The sequence below is a fragment of the Bos grunniens genome, chromosome X (assembly GCF_055505025.1).
Source record: "Bos grunniens cultivar Pamir isolate PY7600 chromosome X, Bosgru_T2T1.0, whole genome shotgun sequence".
NCBI classification, from domain to species: Eukaryota; Metazoa; Chordata; class Mammalia; order Artiodactyla; family Bovidae; genus Bos; species Bos grunniens.
The window spans coordinates 63,608,277-63,631,182 of NC_141194.1; the positions used below are offsets into that span (position 1 = coordinate 63,608,277).

Genomic DNA, 22,906 nt, shown 5'->3' on the forward strand with positions numbered 1-22,906 from the left:
TTGATGATTATCAACAGAAATTTTATTTCTCATTAGAACAATTGAAGAGTAGATGGAAATTGGGAGGGAGGGACAGCAGAAGCAATACGGTGAGAAGGAAGGGCTGGACTGGGGGAGATGAGAAACATGGATCGGCCCAAGGGGCATTTCTCAAGTAGGAGATATTGAATGAGGGGGCAGTGATAGGGGGAACAAAATTCAAAATCAGCCATGGGCGGCGAGGTGAGCATTGGACCCAGGTCGGTTGGACAAGGGCAAGTTAGCACAGTTTAGGGCTCCAGGACCCTGGGTTCTTGCCAGGGCCTCAGGGCTCAGGTTTCAGGGTATAACATGGAGGAGCCCAGTAGGGGCTGTGCTGGCTGCAGGGGGAGCCCCCAGGCCCTTCCCCTCCTTTGGGGGGAATCTCACTGACGTGGCAGAGCCGTTCACTGTAGTCTGGCTGCAGACTCTCGGCCAGTCCCTTAGATACACCACTCCAGGCCTAAAGACAAATATCTCCAGGTCAGGGGTCTGTGCCAAGGGAACTCTCCTGATTTGCAACCACTGTGATTACAGAAGGGACACACATACTCCTGGCCCCCCAATACCACTGTTTCCATCTGCCTCAACCAATCTAGGATCAGTTCTTCTCGGTGTCTCTCTGTGTCGAGCCCATCCCCCAAATGGTCGGCCACATCCTGACTGTTAGTGCAGGCCCCTCTCCCCTCCCTTCCTTCCCCCATGCTCTGTCTAGCTGGCAGGCAGTTGGTGGCAGTTGACACACTGAAGTCTGCGTATGACAGTGTTCTCACCGAGAAGTTTCCTTGGTATTCAGTAACCAGATCCTCTAGGTTCTTGAGAGTAGGAATTCGGGGCATTGTCCTGAGCAGGGAGAAAGAGGGAGTAGGACCACATCAGTCACACTCTTTTATTATCCTTCTCCCCCTTCTCCCACATGGAATGAAATGATTCTGTGTTGCCTGTGCCTGCATCTTCCTTTCATCCTCATGCCCTCTTGGGTGATCCTCTTGGGTGATTCCTTACTGTCTGCCTTCTACTTCTGGAGACCCTGTAATAACCCTCCTCTACTATTCCCAGCACCACCACCCCCCCACCTCATTTTCCTGGGATTCGGAATTCTCACCGTTCCAGCCAGCAGTACACACAGATGAGGCTCACAATCAATCCCATGGAGCCAAGAGGGATCAGCACAGCTTCCAATGCAAACAAGGAAGGATTTTCTGGATTCTCAATATTCTCTGTCAAAAAGAGGAAAGGAAAAGAGACCTAACGTTTGTAGTACCCCTACTACGTGCCAACATTTAGAGTGCCAACTTGGTGCCAGACACTGTGCTAAACACTATCTGTGTGTGTATTCAATCCTCACAACTCCTGAGGGGCCAGGGAGCAATTATTATGTCCATTTTACAAACAAAGAAACAATCAAAATGTGAGTGATGTGCCCAAGGTCAAAGAGGTAGGAAGTGGCAGAGGCAGATTTAAACCTTACATTTGCCTGGTTCCAAAAGCCATCTTTACCATGCAGGCTTTTGGGGAATGCTGCAGGGAAATCTTACACATTCTGTATCCCCTTTGAATACCCCCTCAGCCTCCTTCTCAACCCACTCCTCCTACTCTAACAACACACTGATCCAACACTACACAGAAAAATCCTGCTTCCTGGGAGTTGGAGTTGAACAGTGAGGGGAGATGGGCCACCAAGTTTGGGGTCTTAGTGGTAGGGAGGCAGGGCAAAAGACAATGGTGCAAGAAATGTTGGGGTACTCGGCTCATGGGTCAGGGTGATGCGTTAGGTCCATTTTACCTTTTGAAGTATTGCTGCCCCAGTGAATTGGGTAGCTCCAGTCACTCCAATGCTGAGCACTTCCGCAAAGTGGGTTATAACGGCTCCGAACACGGAACGTGTAGAGTTTCTGTGCATCCACGCTAGGCAGAGAGAAGCTATGCCTGTGGTCCACGGATTGTTCCTTGAGGAGAAAGAGAGTGAGAGAAAGATGGGTGTTTATAGAAGAAGGGAGAATGAAAACTGCTGCACCCACTCCCATCTCACATCATCTTCTGGTTCTTCTCAGTTTCTCCCTCCTCTCTTGACTATTCAAGTCACACTGCTACCTTCACTGACCAGAACTGAATGCTTTTGTTCACTTGTCTTTCTGGTATTGGGAAGAGTATGGGTAGGGAAACCTTAAAGAAAACTCAAAGATGAGGAGAGAGAAAGGAGTCAGAGGAGGAGGGTGGAAGGTGGGCAGGGGAACTGAGAGACAGAGAGCAGGAGCTGGGGACCAGCATTCCTATTGGCTAATTGAATCCTTTAACCCTACTTGCTGGGCCTGGGCTGCTATCCCCACTCACTCACCGTCCAGCTTCGGTCCCGGTCACTCCGGTACTGCACCAGGTGCTCCAGACAGTGGTCCAAGTATCTGTTGCTCCAGCTCAGTTCTAGCTGGAATTCACTCAGGTTGCGAAGCGTCAGGTTCTCCGGAGCCCAGGGGATTACTGGAGATATGTGTGCATGTGTGGTCATTTCCCTGGCCTAGATAAGTCAGGATCCTGAAGGTAGTGCCCCTGAGCCCTCCTCCCTTCCCCATTCTATCCCTCACCTCCTCTTTTCTGCCACATACACTGATGGTGAAAGAACACCACTTTAAATACTCCAATATCCCACGATATCCTTTGACCTTCCTTTCCAACTTACCCAGATCCTGCAGTTTTAGCATCTGTTTGGGCTGCTTCCGGTGTTCCCGTGGGTCCTGGAGCTGGACAACAAACGTTTCGTAGAGACGGATCTCCTTTTTTCCAAACCAACAGCCAGAAGTGATTCCTTCAGAGAATAGATAGTGGCCACACTCCTGGAGTTTATCATCACCATTAAAGTTCCTGTACCTAGAGAAGGTTTTCAAGGGAGCATAACAGTGAGGTAAATAAACCTGGGTACTCCAGATTTCCACAGCCCAGCCTCGGCTCCTCTAAACTGATTTATGACTTACCCCACAAGAAAATAGTGGAGAGCTTAGGGTGCTGGCTACTCTCTTTCTTGGTCCCCACACAGTCTTTTCACATCTAGTCTTTCACATCACCTCCTCCTCCCCCCACCACCCCCCGCCCCGCCCGTCTCCTCTCCCCTTCTCATACCCATAATGCAGAGTCAGGTTGTTGGGCTGGGGCTCAGAGCTGCTGTTCCAAGTGCAATTCATATACTCCACATTGAACACAAAACACTGAACCTTTGGGAGGGGCAGAGTAGAAACATCAAGGGTCCCAGCGGGTGTTGAAGTCAGGAATAAGTCTAGGTTGGAGACAAAGTAAAGTGGGGGAGGGGAAGAGAAGACAACATGGTAAGAAGCAGAAGCAGAGTGAAGCAAGGAACCCTTCCCTTGCCCTCCCTACAGTACTTTTAAATTCTGCCCGCATCCTTCTAATGCCCGGTGGCAGGTTTCAGGATTCTGTGCGACCCCCTTCCCACAGCTTCCCTTCTCACCAACCTCCTCCAGTCCCAGGTTTCCCACCAATGTCTTCATTGCCACTGGGCGTGAGGAACTTTGGGTTCAGCCCCACCCCCAGCAGAGGTAGCTGGAGAAATAAGAGGGATCTGAGTGGCAACGGTGGCTTCAACATGGCGCTTACTCTTCGTTCCCTGGGTGTTGACTGTGTCAGGAACCTGGGCCCCTTACCCACTACCCCTCCCCACCCACACATTTCCTTCTGTCATAACTTCCGGTGGAAAGAACCTTAGAAACCAGGGCTTTACGGAGGGTGTGGTAAATGTCTGCTATGACACAGGCTAAATCCTCCAGGAGATTAGGTGTTAATCTAATCTGTAGGTATAACACCACCACTGTAATGTGGTGTTAAGTAGAGACTAAAGCTGGGTATCCACTATTGTCACAGACTCAAGAATCCTCAGACTACCTAGATCCTGGGAAGGATCTGTTCACTACCACCACCATTCCCCATCACCTTCTCATCTAAATTGTTTCATCCCATAGAGTGGAGGGTCTGAACCTCCCCTCATTTGATGCTAAGCTTCTTCCTTGACTCAGTTACCCTGAAACTGCTATCAAAGCTCTACTGTCTTAGGCTGGACAGAAAATGCAGTCTTGGCTCCCATGAGCACATCTATAGCTATCTTTCCTCTGACCTAATCCAAATCAGAATATCCATCCTTAGCTGTTTCTAGAGCTGGGTCCCTGTGAAGACTGGCAAGGAGGTCTGACTTACAAGAAGATTTCGGAAATGAAAGAACAACAATGCTACCTTCAAACTCCTCATCTTGCCCTGCATCTGCTTCTCTTCCTGTGTCTGTATCTCATTTAATGGTATCATCACCCTTTCAATCACCCAAACTTGAAACCTCAAAGTCATTATCAGTTTCTCCACCTCCCTCATCCTGAGAATCCAATCAGCTCTCCTGTTGTGTGTCTCCTAGGCATGTCCTCCTTTCTGTGACCACAGCCACTGCGCTAAATCAGCCTTTTATTCCCTCTAGTTACCATTAGTACTAGAACCCACGAACTGGCCTCCCTTTCTGAAGGCCCCCTGCTCTCAAAGCCATTCTTCATTCTGTTGCCAGATGTACCTTCCCCCAAACACAGATCTAACTGGAGACTCATTTACATAAATTGATTATTTAGTAAATATTTATTGAGGCTTTCATATGTGCCAGGCACTGTGCTTATTTTCTAAACCATGTTAATTTTCTGTGGATCAAAATTCCTCAGGGTTAGCTCAAATGTTACCTTCTCCAATATGTCTTCATCTCCCCAACCAGAATTAGTCTTCCCATTGATTCAACAGCATTTTGTTATTGTTACTTTTATTTGTTATTTGCTAGTTTTATTATTTTCTATTTATTGTTGACTGACTGAGATCAAATCAGTCAATCCTAAAGGAAATCAGTCCTGAATATTCATTGGAAGGACTTAGGCTGAAGCTGAAATTCCAATACTTTGGCCACCTGATGTGAAGAAGTGACTCATTAGAAAAGACCCCGAAGCTGGAAAAGATTGAAGGCAGGAGAAGGGGATGACAGAGGATGAGATGGTTGGATGACATCACGGACACGATGGACATGAGTTTGAGTAAGCTTTGGGAGTTGGTGATGGACAGGGAAGCCTGGCGTGCTGCAGTCCACAGGGTTGCAAAGAGCTGGATACCACTGACTGAACTGAACTGAACTGATTTATTGTCATCTGTTACTTTTATTACAGCACTCTATCTTTTCTCTAAAAGGCAATATCATTATAGAAAGAATGTCAAGAGTCAAGAAAAGTACAATATCATTTATATGTGAAATCTAAAAAAATACAATAGAAAATTACCTGGCAGTCCAATGGTTAGGGCTCAGGACTTCCTCTGCAGGGGGCACAGGTTTGATCCCTGGTCTGGTCGGGGAACTAAGATCCTGCAAGCTGCTTGGTACGGTCAAAAAAGAAAGAAAGCAAAAAATACAACCAACTAGTGAATTGTTGGTTCAATTTATTTATTTAAAAAATAAATTCAACTCATTAAAAAAAGAAGCAGAGTCATAGATACAGAGAACAAACTAGGGGTTACCAGTTGGGAGAGGGAAAGAAGAAAGAAAGAAAGAAAATGAAGTCACTCACTTGTGTACTGACTCTTTGCGATCCCATGGACTGTAGCCTACCAGGTTCCTCTGTCTATGGGATTTTCCAGGCAAGAATACTGGAGTGGGTTGCCATTTCCTTCTCCAGGAGATCTTCCCAACCCAGGGATTGAAACCGGGTCTCCCGCATTGTAGGCAGGCGCTTTACCACCTGAGCCACCAGGGAAGTCCTGGGAGAGGGAAAGGAGAAGGGAAATATAGGGTAAGGGAGTAAGAGACACAAGCTTATGTATAAAATGAGCTACAAGGATATATTGTACAATATGGGGAATATAGCCAATATTTTATAATAACTAAACTTTAAAATTGTCAATCACTATATTATACATCTATAACTTATATAATATAATGCAGGTCAACTTTAAAAAGCAAGAAAAAAAGAATAGCAATGAGATGATACACTACTTAAAAAAAGAGAGAGGAAGAGAGAGTTGAGAAAAAAAAAATCCTAATCTCAAATGTTACTCAGTAGCCTAGTTTCAAATGTTACTCAGTAGCCTAGTCTCAGTTGTTACTCAGTAGCCATATAACACAGGGCAAGTGAACTTCCACTCTGAAAATCAGCTTCCTCAACCACAAAATGGATACAATAATATCCCTAACTTTGTTTTTTTTTTTTTTTGGAGGGGGGGTGGATTAGAGACAACGTCTGAAAAGCATCTGACACTTAGTAGGTGCCTCTCTCGATAGAGCAAGGATTCTTAACCTGAAGTTCATGGACCCTTAGAGGATATGTGAATAAACTTCAGGAGAGGGCCTAAGAATCTCCCTACAAAGTATCTAGTCTGTATCAGTTCAGTTCAGTTCAGCTCAGTCCTGTCTGACTCTTGGGGAACCCATGAACCGCAGCATGCCAGGCCTCGCTGTCCACCACCAACTCCCGGAGTTTACCCAAACTCATGTCCATTGAGTCGGTGATGCCATCCAACCATCTCATCCTCTGTCGTCCCCTTCTCCTCCTACCCTCAATCCTTCCCAGCACCAGGGTCTTTTCAAATGAGTCAGTTCTTCCCATCAGGTGGCCAAAGTATTGGAGTTTCAGCTTCAACATCAGTCCTTCCAAAGAACACCCAGGACTGATCTCCTTTAGGATGGACTGGTTGGATCTCCTTGTAGTCCAAAGGACTCTCAAGAGTCTTCTCCAACACCACAATTCAAAAGCATCAATTCTTCAGCGTTCAGCTTTCTTTATAGTCCAACTCTCACATCCATACATGACTACTGGAAAAATCATAGCCTTGACTAGACTGACCTTTGTTGACAAAGTAATGTCTCTGCTTTTTAATATGCTGTCTAGGTTGGTCATAACTTTCCTTCCAAGGAGTAAGCGTCTCTTAATTTCATGGCTGCAATCACCATCTGCAGTGATTTTGGAGCCCCCCAAAATAAAGTCAGACACTGTTTCCACTGTTTCCCCATCTATTTGCCATGAAGTGCCATGATCTTCGTTTTCTGAATGTTGAGCTTTAAGCCAACTTTTTCACTCTCCTCTTTGACTTTCATCATGAGGCTCTTTAGTTCTTCACTTTCTGCCATAAGGGTGGTGTCATCTGCATATGTGAGGTTATTGGTATTTCTCCCGGCAATCTTAACTCCAGCTTGTGCTTCTTCCAGCCCAGCGTTTCTCATGATGTACTCTGCATATAAGTTAAATAAGCAGGGTGACAATATACAGCCTTGACATACTCCTTTTCTTAGAAAGTATCTATTTTGTATATCTCTATGCGCATTTTTTTCTGGGAAGAAGGGCCTTAGCTTCCATCAGCATTTTAATGGGATTGTGAAACACAAGAGGTTAAGAACCTCAGTGATGTACCATAAAGACCTTGAGGGATTAGAGCCGACCTTTCAGGGTTTAACACGTGCTTTCTCATGCATATATAGTTTCTAATCTTCGCAACAGTCCCTTAAAAGAGGTGTTAGTAGTATACCTATTTTTCAGATGCGAAAACGAAGAAGCGGTTGAAAAAGGCAAGAGTTCCTACAGACGATCTAGCCCTTATTCGAGGCCGAGAACTGAGAGAGGCTCCGAGAACCCAGTTCCAGTACGAGCTCATTGCCTCGGCCGCCTCCCACCTCGCAGGTTCGTATCCCCAGTACAGCACACGACTGGTGGTCGCTGCAGGAATCTTGACTGAGTGAAACCCACCTCCCGCGGCGGGCGCCGAAAAGCTCCGGGGGCGCGGAGCTCCGCCCTACGCCGGGCTGGGCCCGCCCCTGCTGCGGTCGGTATTGTCAGACGGTTCCCGGCGTCCCTCGGTTTCCCTCGGTAGTTTCCGGCAAAGATCGGGAGTTTCTAACGTGCCCCTTGTAGTCTCTCGGCTGCCGTCCTCGCCACCGCCGCCCCTCTTTTCGGCTCCCTCTCCCCTACCCTCCCCCCCTCCCCCCCCCCCGCCGCGATCGGGCCCGGCTGGCGCCTCTGTCGTTACGGGCTGAGCAAGATGGCGGCCTTCGGGATCTTGAGCTACGAACACCGGCCCCTGAAGCGGCCGCGGCTGGGGCCTCCTGATGTGTACCCTCAAGATCCCAAACAGAAGGAGGTGAGTTCAGAAATTCGGGCTCCCAGGGGGCCAGGGGCCAGCAATCGGCATAGGAGGAAGCACTGATGGCTCGGGGAAGCGGGGGCGGGGCGGCTCTGTGGGAGCGCAAGTCCCGAAAGGGGGAAGAGTAAAGTGGACTGGTGTCGGAGAGTAAGACCTGGGGGAGGTGGGGGCTGGTTTCTGAGCTAGAACCGGGAGTGATGTTGGGGCCACGCTGGAGGCGCCCCCTCTACACACACAGATCTCAGAAAGTTGTCTGAGGCGGCTGGGTGAACTAAGGCTGCTTGTAAACTCACAGGGGAAGAGTGCTGTTGAGCGAGCTCTGGGGATTGGGAATCTTAGTACTGTGGGGGTGAGGGTGGGGTCCAAATGAATATGAGATTATTTTTAAATAATAATGTGTTATCTACTCCCCAATCATTTTCCTATTTTTTTCCACCCTTGTTCCCTTCTCTTCTGCCCTCTTCCACCACCACCACCATCTCCCCCAAGGAAGAAAAAAGCTAAAATGTTGTTTTCCTGCCTCAGGATGAATTAACGGCCTTGAATGTAAAACAAGGTTTCAATAACCAGCCCGCTGTCTCTGGGGATGAACATGGCACTGCCAAGAATGTCAACTTTAATCCTGCCAAGGTGAGACAACCCCATCAGGCTGAAGGAAAAGGCTGGAAGAATCTGAGAGGGAGCAAAGGCCCTAGGCTGGGAAGACGTAAAGGGATGACCTAACTGGCAGTGTTTTCCTTTGTAACCTAATGCTACCACATTGGCATTTGCCCATCAAAGGCACAGCCACCTTTCTGCCCCTTCTTCCCACCCTGAGGTGTAGTTTTCTTCCCTCAGATCAGTTCCAACTTCAACAGCATCATTACAGAGAAGTTACGTTGTAACACCCTCCCTGACATTGGGCGAAGGAAGCCCCAAGTGAACCAGAAGGACAACTTCTGGCTGGTGACTGCACGATCCCAGAGTGCCATTAACACTTGGTTTACTGATCTGGCTGGTACCAAGCCACTCACACAACTAGCCAAAAAGGTGAGGTACTGTTTCCTGTTCTTCAGGCCAAAGAGGGGAACGTGAGTACCAAGTACCCTCTGATTCTCAGATTGAAGTACACGGGTGTCAGCTCACTGGGGTGAGAGAAGTCTCACTGTTTGCAATGTCCATTCAGGTCCCCATTTTCAGTAAGAAGGAAGAAGTGTTTGGGTATTTAGCCAAATACACAGTGCCTGTGATGCGGGCCGCCTGGCTCATTAAGATGACCTGTGCCTACTATGCAGCAATCTCAGAGACCAAGGTTAAGAAGAGACATATTGACCCCTTCACAGGTGAGTAACTCCTAATACCAGGGATCCTTCCACTGATCACTTCAAAGAGTGGTGGAGAAACCTTGAAATTACTCTCCTTCCTCATCTATATTCCTTGCTTCTGCTTGTATCTTGCATTCACTCAGTTAGTAAACATCAAGTGTCTTGAGTATCTACTGTATGTGTGCTGCTGCTGCTGCTGCTAAGTCGCTTCAGTCGTGTCCGACTCTGTGCGACCCCATAGATGGCAGCCCACCAGGCTCCGCCATCCCTGGGATTCTCCAGGCAAGAACACTGGAGTGGGTACTGGGCTATAAAGATAATCACTACCTAATCCCTACACTTAGGATGCTTATAGTCTAGTAGGGATGCTAAGGCCACTGTATAAATCCCATAATTAAATATAGAAACATAATGTCAAAAATGGAGGCAGGGGCTTCCTTGGTGGCTCAGTGGTAAAGAATCCACCTGCCAGTGCAGGAGACATGGGTTCGATCCCTAATCTGGGAAGATCCCACATGCCTTGGAGCAGCTAAGTCTGTGAGCCACAACTATTGAGCCTGTGCTCTGGAGCCCATGTGCCCCAACTACTGAAGCCTGCACACCCTAGAGCCTGTGCTCTACAAGAGAAGCCACTACAACGAGAAGCCTATACTCCACAACTAGAGACTAGCCCCACTTACACAACTAGAGAAGCCTGTGTGCAGCAATGAAGACCCAGAGCAGCCAAAAATAAATAAATAATATTATGTAATATTAAAAAAATGGAGGCAGAAGTTTCTTTGAGAATTCTGTGAACATAAAGGTTATTTTCTTTTGGGGATACCTGGAAAGGCTTTAGGAAGGTGATATTTGTTTTTGTTTTGTTTTAATTTATTTTGTTGAAGTATAGTAGATTTATACTGTTGTGTTAGTTTCTAGTGTACACCAAAGTGATTCAGTTATACATGTGTGTGTGTGTGTGTTTATCTACATTCTTTTTTGTATTCTTTTCCGTTATAGCTTATTATAGAATATCGAATGTAGTTCCTTGTGCTATACAGTAGGACCTGTTGTTGAAGGTGGCATTTGACTAGAGCCTATATGGGGATGAATAGGATTTAGAAACATGGTGACTGGGAGTGGAGGTGGGAGACAGAAGGTGTTCTAAGCAGAGGGACATTGTAAAATAGCCATCTCCCCATCTTTTTTTAGAATGGACTCAGATCATCACCAAGTGCTTATGGGAGCAGCTTCAAAAGATGGCTGAATACTACCGGCCAGGGCCTGCTGGAAGTGGGGGCTGTGGCTCCACTATAGGCCCCTTGCCCCATGATGTTGAGATGGCAATCCGGCAGTGGGACTACAACGAGAAGCTGGCCATGTTCATGTTTCAGGTAGGAAGGAGAGTGTGTCGTGTGGCATGGAAATGAGCCTGACCTCATACTCTGCCAACATGGAGCAGAGTCCACCTGCCACCTTGCCCCACTCGTGGTTTTCCTCATCCTTTCATTTACTTTCTCTGCCTCATCTCTAATAGTCCCTATTTGAAACTCATCCCCTTCCCACCCCTGGTGTCCATAGGACGGAATGCTGGACAGACATGAGTTTCTGACCTGGGTACTTGAGTGTTTTGAGAAAATCCGCCCTGGAGAGGATGAATTGCTTAAACTGCTGCTGCCCCTGCTGCTTCGAGTAAGGCCTAGGATTTGGTGTGTGTGTGTGTGGGGGGGGTGTCTCAGGAGGATTTGAGGAGATATAAGGCACAAGAGCTGTGTCCCTCGGAGAGAACTGGGGGGTTTGATTGTCATGTCTTCACAGTACTCTGGAGAGTTTGTTCAGTCTGCGTACCTCTCCCGCCGCCTCGCCTACTTCTGTACACGGAGACTGGCCCTGCAGCTGGATGGTGTGAGCAGTCACTCATCTCATGTGATGTCTGCTCAGTCGACAAGCACACTGCCCACCACCCCTGCTCCTCAGCCCCCAAGTAGCAGCACACCCTCTACACCCTTTAGTGACCTGCTTATGTGCCCTCAGCACCGGCCCCTAGTTTTTGGCCTCAGCTGTATCCTTCAGGTAGGTACTGGGTGGTCCCATGAAAGTATTAGTATTAAGAGGCATCTTGAGAAGAGTCAGGTGCTTGTCCTAGAAAATGGGAGTGATTCTAACTTGGGGCCAAAAGTAGGCACTGAGAATTTGCTTGGAAATTGTTGGCTTCTCATTCATGGGGTGTTAGTTCCTTTTCAGTTAATACCCATCCAGACCTAAATAGCAGACCCAAAGCCTTTAGGAGGGTAGATGAGGAGAGGGGCTCAGAGATGGAGTGGTGCCACCCCAGGGACTCAGAATGACTTTGGATCAGAAGCCAAAGGGTAGGGTCTTATAGTGGGCTTCTAGAAGGTAGCCATGGAAACCGAGTTTGACTTAGCTATTTCTGTCTGGCAGACCATCCTGCTGTGTTGTCCTAGTGCCCTGGTTTGGCACTATTCACTGACTGATAGTCGAATCAAGACTGGCTCACCACTTGACCACCTGCCTATTGCCCCCTCCAACCTGCCCATGCCAGAGGGCAACAGTGCCTTCACTCAGCAGGTAAGTCTGACCAATAGCCTGGTACCTCCAGGGGACTGGGATGTGAGAAGTTACCAGTTCAGAAATAGTGACCTAGTGCCTGCTACTGTTCTTTTAGCCTGAAGCCCTGGCCTTTTTCTTTATGCTTTACTACATCCTTAAAGCCCTCCTTTTTGCAGGTCCGTGCAAAGTTGCGGGAGATCGAGCAACAGATCAAGGAGCGAGGACAGGCCGTTGAGGTTCGCTGGTCTTTTGATAAGTGCCAGGAAGCTACTGCAGGTGGGTGCCAGAAGACAGACAATAGGAAGAATGTTTGGGGAAAGGATCAGGATGGTAAGGACATACAGATCTGAGAGTTGGCGTAGACCAGGCCTCTAGTTAAGTCCCCTTTACCACTTTTCCTCCTTAGGCTTCACCATTGGACGAGTACTCCATACTTTGGAGGTGTTGGACAGCCATAGTTTTGAACGCTCTGACTTCAGCAACTCTCTTGATTCCCTCTGTAATCGAATCTTTGGATTGGGGCCTAGCAAGGATGGGCACGAGGTAATAAGCAAGAAGGGGAAGAAAAGTGAAAAACAGAGCAAAAGCAACAGTATATATGAGGGGAAAGTGTGGTGAGGCATTGAAGCCAGAGGATGTCTGAAGAGACAACCCATCTTACTGAGCCTAGGATATTTTAAGATGGAGTCTGCTGCAGCTGCTAAGTTGCTTTAGTCGTGTCTGACTCTGTGTGGCCCCATGGACTGCAGCCTACTAGGCTCCTCTGTCCATAGGATTTTCCAGGCAAGAGTACTGGAGTGGGGTGCCATTACCTTCTCCAAAAATGGAGTCTAGTTACTAGGAAATTGGAACTTGTTTCTTTGTCCTCAACTCTACCTTACTTACCCTATCTTCCTTTGGTCTCCAGATCTCCTCAGATGATGATGCAGTGGTATCGTTACTGTGTGAATGGGCTGTCAGCTGCAAGCGTTCTGGTCGGCATCGTGCGATGGTGGTAGCCAAGCTGCTGGAGAAGAGACAGGCAGAGATTGAGGCTGAGGTTAGGGGCAGCCCATGGGGCAGTGGCAGTTGGGATCGAAGCCAGATTGAGCTGGTAGTGGGACCAAAGTTGAAATTGTGAGAGTGAAGAAGTGGTAGAAAATGTACAGGGAAATTTGAGGACATAAGGCAAAAGTAGAAAGGAGCGGAACCATGTCAGAGTTAAGAGAAGCGACCAAGGTGCAATTGGGAGATGGTAAAGAAAATGGGAGTCAGGGGAGGGGAGTGGAAGTAAAAACCTTGGGAATGGAGGCAGAATAGTCAGTAGTTCAAGGATTGCACATGGCGAGTGAAGAAATAGTTGAAACCCAATCTTATAGTCTGTTCTTTCATCTTACAGCGTTGTGGAGAATCGGAAGCTGCAGATGAGAAGGGTTCCATTGCCTCTGGCTCCCTTTCTGCTCCCAGTGCTCCCATTTTCCAAGATGTCCTCTTACAGTTTCTGGATACACAGGCTCCCATGCTGAGTATGGACCTGCCACTCTCTGGTTCCCTCTGCCTAGACTCAGCCATCCTGTCATCAGAAAGCATAGTGAAGGGCCTTCTGGAATATATTTCAGTCTTGAGCTCTAAGCATAATGACTTATGGACATAATTCTAGTCTTTGATCATCTTACAATTCAACAGGGTCGAAAAATAAAGATAAGAATAAGAATGAGAGCATGCAGTTGACGCATTTTCACGTATAAATAGCAGAGATGCTGTATTCCTTTAGGAGATGGTGTGTGGGGCAGAAGGTGGGGTAGGATAACCAACCACACTTTGTCCCTCCATAGCTTTGGTTTTGTTGGTTTTTTTTTCTTTTGAGTCATTCCTATTCTTGTCTACTTCAGGTACCTAGGAGCACCATGCCTTCGGTGTATTTCTTTCTTTCTGCCTGTCTCTTTTGTGCTCCTCTAATTCATCTTTTCTCCTTCCCTCTCTCCAGCGGACCCCCGAAGTGAGAGTGAGCGAGTGGAATTCTTTAACTTGGTACTGCTGTTCTGTGAACTGATTCGACATGATGTTTTCTCCCACAACATGTACACTTGCACCCTCATCTCCCGAGGGGACCTTGCCTTCGGAGCCCCTGGTCCCCGGCCTCCCTCTCCCTTTGATGACCCAGCTGATGACCCAGAGCGCAAGGAGGCTGAGGGCAGCAGCAGCAGCAAGCTGGAGGTGAGTGAGCTTTTCCTTGTCCTAGATTGTTTCTTCTTGACAGCCCCATCTTCCTGGCTCCAGGAGTCCTCTGAGAATCCTTTACCAAATAAGGAGGGTAGGATTTGCTTAGTGCTTTGCAGTTTAGCAAGCACTCTCAAGTTATTTATTTTTTTTTCATTTGATTCTCACAACAGACCTTTGAGGTATTGTTTTTCTTTTTTCACGGGGGCTGTGTCACACAGCTTGTGGGATCTTAGTTGCCCAACCAGGGACCATGGCAGTAAATGTGCCGAGTCTTTGCCACTGGACCACTAGGGAATTCCCCGCCACCCCCTGCCCGCCACCCCCATGAGATATCCTTATCCTCATTTTAAAGCTGAGAGAAACCAAGGCCTGCAGAGGTTAAGGGACCAGTCAAGGCTTGGATCTGGAACCAATGCTTTTCCCAGTATGGGCTCCTCTCTTCAACTCCAGTCAACCTTTCGAGATGGTGAGGAGCAGCTCCTCAGGGCTAAAGCAGCTTCACTTCTGTTCTCTACACTCAGGATCCAGGGCTCTCAGAGTCTATGGACATTGACCCTAGCTCCAGTGTGCTCTTTGAGGACATGGAAAAGCCTGATTTCTCAGTAAGTTAAGTTACATACTGGTGTGGAAGCATCTAGCTCCTGAGGTCCTTCCGTTATGCCACTTTGGGGAGTTTCTTTATGCGCCCCCCTCAATCCTTTTGTCTTCCTCTAAACGTTCTGCCCTTTCGCCTTTCTCTTAGTTGTTCTCCCCTACTATGCCCTGTGAGGGGAAGGGCAGTCCATCCCCTGAGAAACCAGATGTTGAGAAGGAGGTGAAGCCCCCACCCAAGGAGAAGCTAGAAGGAACCCTTGGGGTTCTTTATGACCAGCCACGGCATGTGCAGTATGCCACACACTTTCCCATCCCCCAGGTACCGTTCGCCAACACCTTCCGACCCTCTGTTCTGAGCCCAGGTTTCTGTCCAAGGACTTTGCCGAGGGGTTGGAGCTGTTCTTAAGGGTGTGGTATGCTGGGAAGGGTTGGAGTGCTGGGGTGCTGAGGGGCATGGAGCATGCTTTTGAGAGGAGGGAGAGTGATCCCTGCTGGAGTCTGATGGTGCTGCTGGGATGCAGGAGGAGTCATGCAGCCATGAGTGCAACCAGCGGTTGGTCGTACTGTTTGGGGTGGGAAAGCAGCGAGATGATGCCCGCCATGCCATCAAGAAAATTACCAAGGATATCCTGAAGGTTCTGAACCGCAAGGGGACAGCAGAAACTGGTGGGTTTGAGGCACCTGAAATAGATCTCCCCCAAAGAGCACCTTAGTCAGTCTTCCCTTCCCCAGCATAGGGAACTCCCAGTCATGTCCCAATGTCCTGTCTCTTGGAGTCTCCTGAGAGCTCTAGTCCTTTTGAAACTTCCCCCCTCATTCCCCCCCTCTGCAGACCAGCTTGCTCCTATTGTGCCTCTGAATCCTGGAGACCTGACATTCTTAGGTACCTCACAGTAAGCCCCATACTACCCGCCCTCCCTCTCCCTTCCCTCCCTCAACCTAGCACTTCCCTGTACGTACTCCTCTAAGGTCCACATAGTCTGTGGTCCTCCAAACCTTTGCTTCACTGTTCCCTTCCCTTCATCCCTCCCCCACCCCTTCCTTGACCCTCCCTTCCCGTCTTCCCTCTTCCTTCCTTCCCTTCCTCCCTCCCTCCCTTCCTTCCCCTTTCCCTCCCCACCATAGCCTTCTCTCCATACCCCCCCACCCCCAGTTGCCTGGTTATCTTCCCTGTCCTGACTCGTCCCTTTCAACTGTCCCCTCAGGTGGGGAGGATGGACAGAAGCGGCGACGAAACCGACCTGAAGCTTTTCCCACTGCCGAGGATATCTTTGCTAAGTTCCAGCACCTTTCACATTATGACCAACATCAGGTCACGGCTCAGGTGTGGGCCTAAGTCCAGCCCCCTTCCCACATTCTGGCCTCCTTGTCCTGTTTTCCTTCTCTCCTTATCTTTTTTCTCCCCCAGGCAGGCTAAGCCTCCTGTTCTCACCCCTTTTCCCCATCATCCTTTCCTGCTGCCCTGGTTCTTCTCACCTCTCTCCACTCCCATCTCACTCCCACTGCCCTTATTAGGTCTCCCGGAATGTTCTGGAGCAGATCACGAGCTTTGCCCTTGGCATGTCATACCACTTGCCTCTGGTGCAGCATGTGCAGTTTATCTTCGACCTCATGGAATATTCACTCAGCATCAGTGGCCTCATCGACTTTGCCATTCAGGTGGGGGAGTTGGGGAGATGAAGGAGAGGGCGTTTGTGCAGTACAGGGTCACAAGGACAAGAGCAGAGGCTCAAGCCAGTGTCCCATGTTATTTGGAGGGACCAAAAGGCTAGTGTCAGGGGAGTGGCCCATGAGCTAAGCCAGCAGGAATAGAGACTCAAGTACTCCCTGGGGAGGCCTGAGAGATGGATTAGAGCACTGGGCACAGACTGTCCTTCCACTGTGGACTTCATAGGATTATATCCTGGACACTGGGTAGATCATTTATGTGGCTTGTTGTTAATAGAATAAAGGGCAGTGGAATATGCCACTGGAATCCTTCCAGGCTGAGGCATCTCTAGCAGGAAAGGGCTCCAGTTTTCTCACAGGAAAAGGAATGATGTATAACATTTGAGGCCTCTTCTTGTTTCTCAACCCCCACTCACTCTGCTAGCTGCTGAATGAACTGAGTGTAGTCGAGGCCGAACTGCTTCTCAAATCCTCAGATCTGGTGGGCAGCTACACCACCAGCCTGTGCCTGTGCATCGTGGCTGTCCTGCGCCACTATCATGCCTGCCTCATCCTCAACCAGGACCAGATGGCACAGGTCTTTGAGGGGTAAGTGGAGCTTCAGAATAACCAAAACCCACGGGGCCCTGGTGAAGGCCGTTGGAAATGACTTGCAGAGAACACATAAGGCTCTTGCAATGCAGAATCGCATGCCTTCCTGGTAGGGAGGGGACAGAACATTGCGGAGGGACAGGAATCTTGGTGCCCAGACCCGCCATTGCTCCAGGTGCGACCTTGTCCCTTCTCGACAGGCTGTGTGGCGTAGTTAAGCATGGGATGAACCGATCTGATGGTTCCTCTGCAGAACGCTGTATCCTTGCATATCTCTATGATCTGTACACCTCCTGTAGCCATTTAAAGAGCAAATTTGGGGAACTCTTCAGGTAAGAGAGGTAGAAGGTAAGGGGTAGAGAGTGGGACCTCATCCCATCTCCTCGCTATCACCCAACTCAGGAGCAGAGCACAGCCTACCACCCTGCTGTGTCTGCAGGGTCATTTGGGGACAGTGTCCTCTAAGTGTTCTTGGTCCCCAGAGTGGGCCTCCTTCCTCATCAGCCTTGCTTCCAGCCCACGCCTGCAGGGCCCACGCTCCTCCTCCCTGCCTCCTGGGGCCCCTGTGCCTTACCCTCACTGGGTTTCTCTCCCGCCCAGTTGGTCTGCTTTGTCCCATTTCCCCTCTTCTTGCCTTAAGGCCCTTGGTCCCTCATTTTCTCCTTTTTGTTCTTTTCTCCTCTTTCCTGACCATCCCTCTGGCTCACTAGCACTTCCTCAATACTGCTCTCTCCTCTCCCCTACCCCTGCAGTGACTTCTGCTCCAAGGTGAAGAACACCATCTACTGCAACGTGGAGCCGTCAGAGTCCAACATGCGCTGGGCACCCGAGTTCATGATCGACACTTTAGAGAACCCCGCCGCTCACACCTTCACCTACACGGGGCTAGGCAAGAGTCTTAGTGAGAACCCTGCTAACCGCTACAGCTTTGTCTGCAATGCCCTTATGCACGTCTGTGTGGGGCACCATGATTCGGATAGGTATGGGGCGTACTGAGTGAGGCATGGGCACCACGCTCCCGCCTGATGTTGGGAGGGATGACTTGCCCGGGAGGTACCACAACCTTGGTTATAGCTGGGGTGGCGATGAAAAGTTAATGAGTCTGAGGTTTTGCTGGAACAAGGTTTTTGCTGAGGGCATTTGTACTTTTCCCCAGGGTGAATGACATCGCCATCCTGTGTGCAGAGCTGACCGGCTATTGCAAGTCACTGAGTGCAGAGTGGCTGGGAGTGCTTAAGGCCTTGTGCTGCTCCTCTAACAATGGCACTTGTGGTTTCAACGACCTCCTCTGCAATGTAGATGTGAGACTGGGGGTGGGGGCACACCGGGCAGTCCCCAGGGCAGGAGTCTGCTCCCAGCGACTGTGAGAGTGGAGGGATAGCTTTATGCAGAATGGAGGCCCAGCACTCAGAGTAGGAGAACTCTTTCCACACTGAGTCCTGGTGTGTGTCTGCTTTTTTCCTCCAGGTCAGTGACCTGTCTTTTCACGACTCCCTGGCCACTTTTGTTGCCATCCTCATCGCTCGGCAGTGTTTGCTCCTGGAGGATCTGATTCGCTGTGCGGCCATCCCTTCACTCCTTAATGCTGGTGAACTACCAATTTGTGACCCCTAGAAAGTCTAGACCCGCAATGTCAATACACACTCAATGGCCATACTCTCCTTGTTCACTGTGGGCCTCCTGGTGGCACCAGAAGCCAGTTCTGTTGTGTGCCTCAGGCTGGGAGGGGCCTGTTTCTGACCCTGCACCTGTATCCCCAGTCGTTCCTGTTCCTGACCCTTCCAGGTTCTCCCCTCTACACTATAGAACAGTTGGCTCCCTCACCTCTTCTCCAATGTGTTATCTCCTTTTGCCTGACCTCAGCCACCGTTTTAGTGCCTCAGCACCCACAAACCCACATATAGCCCACCTTCATCCTTTCCCCGCCTCTGTGTCTTCTCTGTAGCTTGCAGTGAACAGGACTCTGAGCCAGGGGCCCGGCTTACCTGCCGCATCCTCCTCCACCTTTTCAAGACACCTCAACTCAATCCTTGCCAATCGGATGGAAGTAAGTGACTCCATCCAAGCCAGGCTGCCAAGGATAGTGTGGCTACCCTACCCCCACTGTTTCTACTTTGGCTTCCCCTGACTTTAGCTCTCTCCACCAGACAAGCCTACTGTAGGAATCCGCTCCTCCTGTGACCGCCACCTGCTGGCTGCCTCCCAGAACCGCATCGTGGATGGAGCTGTGTTTGCTGTTCTCAAGGCTGTGTTTGTACTTGGTATGGGGGTAGAAAGAGTGGTGCCAAAAGTGTGTATAGGGTGGAGCGCCAGCTAAACTACAAAGGACAGTCTTTCTCCCTCCTAAAGGTGGTCTCTCTGACCTTTCTGGAGGATAGGAAGGAGGGAAGTATGTCTCTGTCCCATAGGGCAGGATTTGGGGAGTGCTGCTTCTGTGGCTCTGGGGCAGGTCTCCACACAGCATTGGGATCTCACTTTGCACTCCATATCTCCCGCCCGTGAACCGCAGGGGATGCGGAACTGAAGGGTTCGGGCTTCACTGTGACAGGAGGAACAGAAGAGCTTCCAGAGGAGGAAGGAGGAGGTGGCAGTGGCAGTCGGAGGCAGGGTGGCCGCAACATCTCTGTGGAGACAGCCAGTCTGGATGTCTATGCCAAGTACGTGCTACGCAGCATCTGCCAGCAGGTCAGTCTCACCTTCTCCCGCAGACCTCTTAAATGCTGCTATATAATATAGTCTCGTTTCCTGTCATGATCACACCACCTCCCTGCCATACATTTTATCCCTCACCAACCTCTGGTCCATCCCCCTTATTCCTAAGCCCCTCACTGGTTGGCCCAGTCCCCTGATTCTTGGCTTCCTCAGGAATGGGTAGGAGAACGTTGCCTTAAATCGCTGTGTGAGGACAGCAATGACCTGCAAGACCCAGTGTTGAGCAGTGCCCAGGCCCAGCGCCTCATGCAGCTTATCTGCTACCCACATCGGCTGCTGGACAACGAGGATGGGGAAAACCCACAGCGGCAACGCATTAAGCGTATTCTCCAGGTAGGCCAAGGTGACGAGGGTCTTGGAGGAAGTGGTGGGGCCTGAACCTGGGGTGAAATGATGGGAACCTTGAGAGAAAAAGAGAGGGAGAATTAAGTAGGAAGATGAATGAGGATGTGGACAAAAGGTGGTGAGAGAAACAGCTCCAGCATGGGTTTTGAAGTCAAGCCAATATGGTCTAGACGCAAGAGTGAACCATTGGGTGAGGGCACACAAGTGGCTGGAGTAGGGCTTTGGCTTATCAGTGGGAGACAGAGCATCTGGGAGGTCTAGGTTTTGGTCTTATGTGTCTAGCATGTCGGTCGTAGCTCAGTGATGAGTAGTAATGCTGTTGGAAAGCTACTGCTTATTGAATGGCTGCTTCATGCTGGGTACCATGCTCAGTACTCTATGTAGATTTCCTCAGTTAGTCTTAACAACCCTGTGAAGTAGGTATGAATATCCTTGTTTTAGCATCAATGAAACTGAGGCTTGAAGAGGTTAAGTAACTTGACTGAGGTTCAGTAACTCACGCAGCTGGTAAGTTTAGAGTCAGTATAGGAGCCCAGGTCTCCCTGCACCCTTCCTGCCTCACCACACTGCTGCAGACATTCATGTGACTGGGGGGTGGAAAAATAAAGCTGTTGAGGAGAACCTAAAGGAATGAGGCCTCTTCAGCTGAGAGAAGATAATGCCTCAGAGAGATTAACTAAGACTAGCCCTCGGGTCTGTAAAGGACTTTGAAAACAGGAGTGGCGAGCTTCAACTTCAACATCAAAGATTTAAGTTAAGCGTTAAGCAGAACTTCCTGATACAGAGGAATGTGAGGCTCTGGAGCAGGAAACTGGGGAAGATGTGAAATTTTTTCAAAACCACTTTTGAAATAGGATAGTTTTATTTTCAGCCATTTTGGATTATTTAAGTGTGATCTTTCCTAAAGAGGGGAAGTCAAGGGCCCTTTCAGACCTCCAGGCATATGTGATTCAAGGTTGTGAGAGATCAGGGGCTGGCATCAGGGTACTAAGTGGCTGGGATGACACAATGTTGACTAGCTTGCTGATGGGGTCTCTGTCACAGAACTTGGACCAGTGGACCATGCGCCAGTCTTCATTGGAACTGCAGCTCATGATCAAGCAGACCCCTAACAATGTGAGTGGTTCCCAGACCCTCTCTCATGCTCACTTCCAACAATATGTGTCAGAGAAGGGGGCTGCCATAGAGGAGCCTAGGTTCTATCTTTGGGTTCTGGAGATAAGAGAGGATGGGAAGATGGCGGATGTGTGGAACCGATGATAAGGGACATGGGTTGAGAGTGTTGGGGCTCTGAGCTGTGGGGAAGGTTCACAGCTGTGGTAGTAGAGGCTGTTTCTGTGGCCACAGCTGTAAGGGGGTATGTAAAGGAGAAGACAGTGGGGCACTGGAGAAGTACTGCAAGGTGGTGGAGGGCATGATGCCCAACAGAGTTGTGTTCCTACCCTCCCATCAGCCTCCACAGGTGCCTTCCTCTGTCTTCATCTCCTATCTCTCCTACTATCTCTTTGCCTTTGCCACCAGCTAACCTATTTACCTCCCCTGTGCCTTTCATCCTCCTTAGGAGATGAACTCCCTCTTAGAGAACATCGCCAAGGCCACAATCGAGGTTTTCCAACAGTCTGCAGAGACAGGGTCATCTTCTGGAAATGCTGCAAGCAACATGCCCAGCAGCAGCAAGACCAAGCCTGTGCTCAGGTTGAATAGAAATGTGTTAGGACCCACCCCCTTTTGAGTTTTCTCTTCCAGTAGTGTAAATGATTTCAGCTGCCCAGAGATGTCAGGCATGCCCATCTAGAAAAGAGAGGAGGGGTTGTTCCAGCCTTGCCTGGCTCCTCTGTAACCCTGCGCGTGCCATCTCTCCAGCTCTCTAGAACGCTCGGGTGTATGGCTAGTGGCTCCTCTCATTGCCAAACTGCCCACCTCAGTCCAGGGGCATGTGTTAAAGGCTGCTGGGGAAGAATTGGAGAACGGCCAGCACCTGGACTCCTCTTCCCGCAAAGAACGTGATCGACAAAAGCAGAAGAGGTAAAGTGGCTGTTGTGGGGCTAGGATTGCGGAGTGGAATGGAGAGGAGGCCCAGGGAGGAAGAGAAGTTGGGTCAAAGAGGTGAGGGTCAAAATCAGAAAAAGGTACAATTGGAGGAGAAGAAAGATGGTCAAACAAGAGGCTACATGTTAAAAGAGTAGAGTCGGGGGCTTGGAGGAATGAGGTTGGAAGTCGCCTGACCTGGTCCTGCTCTTTTTCTTGTCCCGTCTCTAGCATGTCCCTGTTGAGCCAGCAGCCCTTCTTATCCCTGGTGCTGACATGTCTGAAGGGGCAGGATGAGCAGCGTGAGGGACTCCTTACCTCGCTCTACAGCCAGGTCCACCAGGTATGGGTCTTTCGGCCTGGAGCTAGGCAGGAGGGCAGAGGAGGATGCAGCCAAGAGGCTACTTATGTACTCTTAATCTTCAGTATTTTCTGACAAGAACACCCTGGGTGCTTTGGCATGGACACGACGAAATCCCTGAGCTGTGTGTTGTACTTGTTTCTGTCTTAGATTGTGACTAATTGGAGAGATGACCAGTATTTAGACGATTGCAAACCAAAGCAGCTAATGCATGAGGCACTCAAACTGCGGCTCAACCTGGTGAGAGAGGGAGCCGGGAAGAAGGAGGAAAGGGGTGGAGCTAGGACCGCAGACAAAGAAGCCCCAGCCTGGGGAGGCGAGGATGCAGATGAGGGCCCAGGTTCGCCTGGATCTTCACGTATTAACCCATCTCTCCTAAAGGACG

The 22,906-nt window shown here is 49.5% G+C and overlaps 2 protein-coding genes across 29 annotated transcripts in view; one reads left to right on the forward strand and one right to left on the reverse strand.

Annotated features, from left to right (window-relative positions):
- On the reverse strand, positions 1-7,859 carry IL2RG (interleukin 2 receptor subunit gamma). 5 transcript variants are annotated; one of them, XM_086389977.1, is made up of 9 exons: positions 7,773-7,859; positions 5,319-5,408; positions 3,133-3,286; positions 2,696-2,883; positions 2,357-2,496; positions 1,805-1,967; positions 1,124-1,238; positions 792-861; positions 1-481 (listed from the first exon to the last, which is right to left on the reverse strand). In XM_086389977.1, exons 3-9 carry the CDS (start codon positions 3,192-3,194, stop codon positions 305-307), a joined length of 915 nt encoding a protein of 304 aa, XP_086246103.1. In that variant the 5' UTR covers positions 3,195-3,286; positions 5,319-5,408; positions 7,773-7,859; the 3' UTR covers positions 1-304. The 5 variants fall into 5 exon arrangements, with proteins under 5 accessions (XP_086246103.1, XP_086246101.1, XP_086246102.1 ...); XM_086389975.1 differs by having other exon boundaries at positions 6,515-7,840; XM_086389976.1 differs by having other exon boundaries at positions 7,555-7,822.
- The window catches only part of MED12 (mediator complex subunit 12), a 22,510-nt gene continuing 7,429 nt past the window's right edge, over positions 7,826-22,906 (forward strand). For 18 of the 24 annotated variants that reach the window (XR_015159889.1, XR_015159890.1, XM_086389946.1 and 15 more), the window contains exons 1-33: positions 7,826-8,163; positions 8,692-8,796; positions 9,004-9,195; positions 9,332-9,488; positions 10,662-10,843; positions 11,031-11,141; positions 11,268-11,522; positions 11,892-12,038; positions 12,197-12,296; positions 12,427-12,563; positions 12,928-13,059; positions 13,399-13,525; positions 13,987-14,216; positions 14,744-14,824; positions 14,965-15,135; positions 15,338-15,482; positions 15,649-15,699; positions 16,022-16,140; positions 16,332-16,475; positions 16,909-17,072; positions 17,276-17,407; positions 17,828-18,055; positions 18,232-18,376; positions 18,543-18,663; positions 19,021-19,122; positions 19,223-19,336; positions 19,585-19,760; positions 19,941-20,120; positions 21,177-21,248; positions 21,694-21,827; positions 21,996-22,157; positions 22,392-22,503; positions 22,672-22,761. Coding sequence is in view for 21 of the 24 variants with exons in the window: in XM_086389946.1 (XP_086246072.1) it covers positions 8,065-8,163; positions 8,692-8,796; positions 9,004-9,195; positions 9,332-9,488; positions 10,662-10,843; positions 11,031-11,141; positions 11,268-11,522; positions 11,892-12,038; positions 12,197-12,296; positions 12,427-12,563; positions 12,928-13,059; positions 13,399-13,525; positions 13,987-14,216; positions 14,744-14,824; positions 14,965-15,135; positions 15,338-15,482; positions 15,649-15,699; positions 16,022-16,140; positions 16,332-16,475; positions 16,909-17,072; positions 17,276-17,407; positions 17,828-18,055; positions 18,232-18,376; positions 18,543-18,663; positions 19,021-19,122; positions 19,223-19,336; positions 19,585-19,760; positions 19,941-20,120; positions 21,177-21,248; positions 21,694-21,827; positions 21,996-22,157; positions 22,392-22,503; positions 22,672-22,761 (4,617 nt within the window). In the remaining 3 variants the exon portion in view is untranslated. Of the gene's footprint in view, positions 8,164-8,655; positions 8,797-9,003; positions 9,196-9,331; positions 9,489-10,661; positions 10,844-11,030; positions 11,142-11,267; positions 11,523-11,891; positions 12,039-12,196; positions 12,297-12,426; positions 12,564-12,927; positions 13,060-13,398; positions 13,526-13,986; positions 14,217-14,743; positions 14,825-14,964; positions 15,136-15,337; positions 15,483-15,648; positions 15,700-16,021; positions 16,141-16,331; positions 16,476-16,908; positions 17,073-17,275; positions 17,408-17,827; positions 18,056-18,231; positions 18,377-18,542; positions 18,664-19,020; positions 19,123-19,209; positions 19,337-19,584; positions 19,761-19,940; positions 20,121-21,176; positions 21,249-21,693; positions 21,828-21,995; positions 22,158-22,391; positions 22,504-22,671; positions 22,762-22,906 lie in introns of those variants that run through there. The other 6 variants (XM_086389950.1, XM_086389960.1, XR_015159891.1 and 3 more) reach the window with 5 other exon arrangements.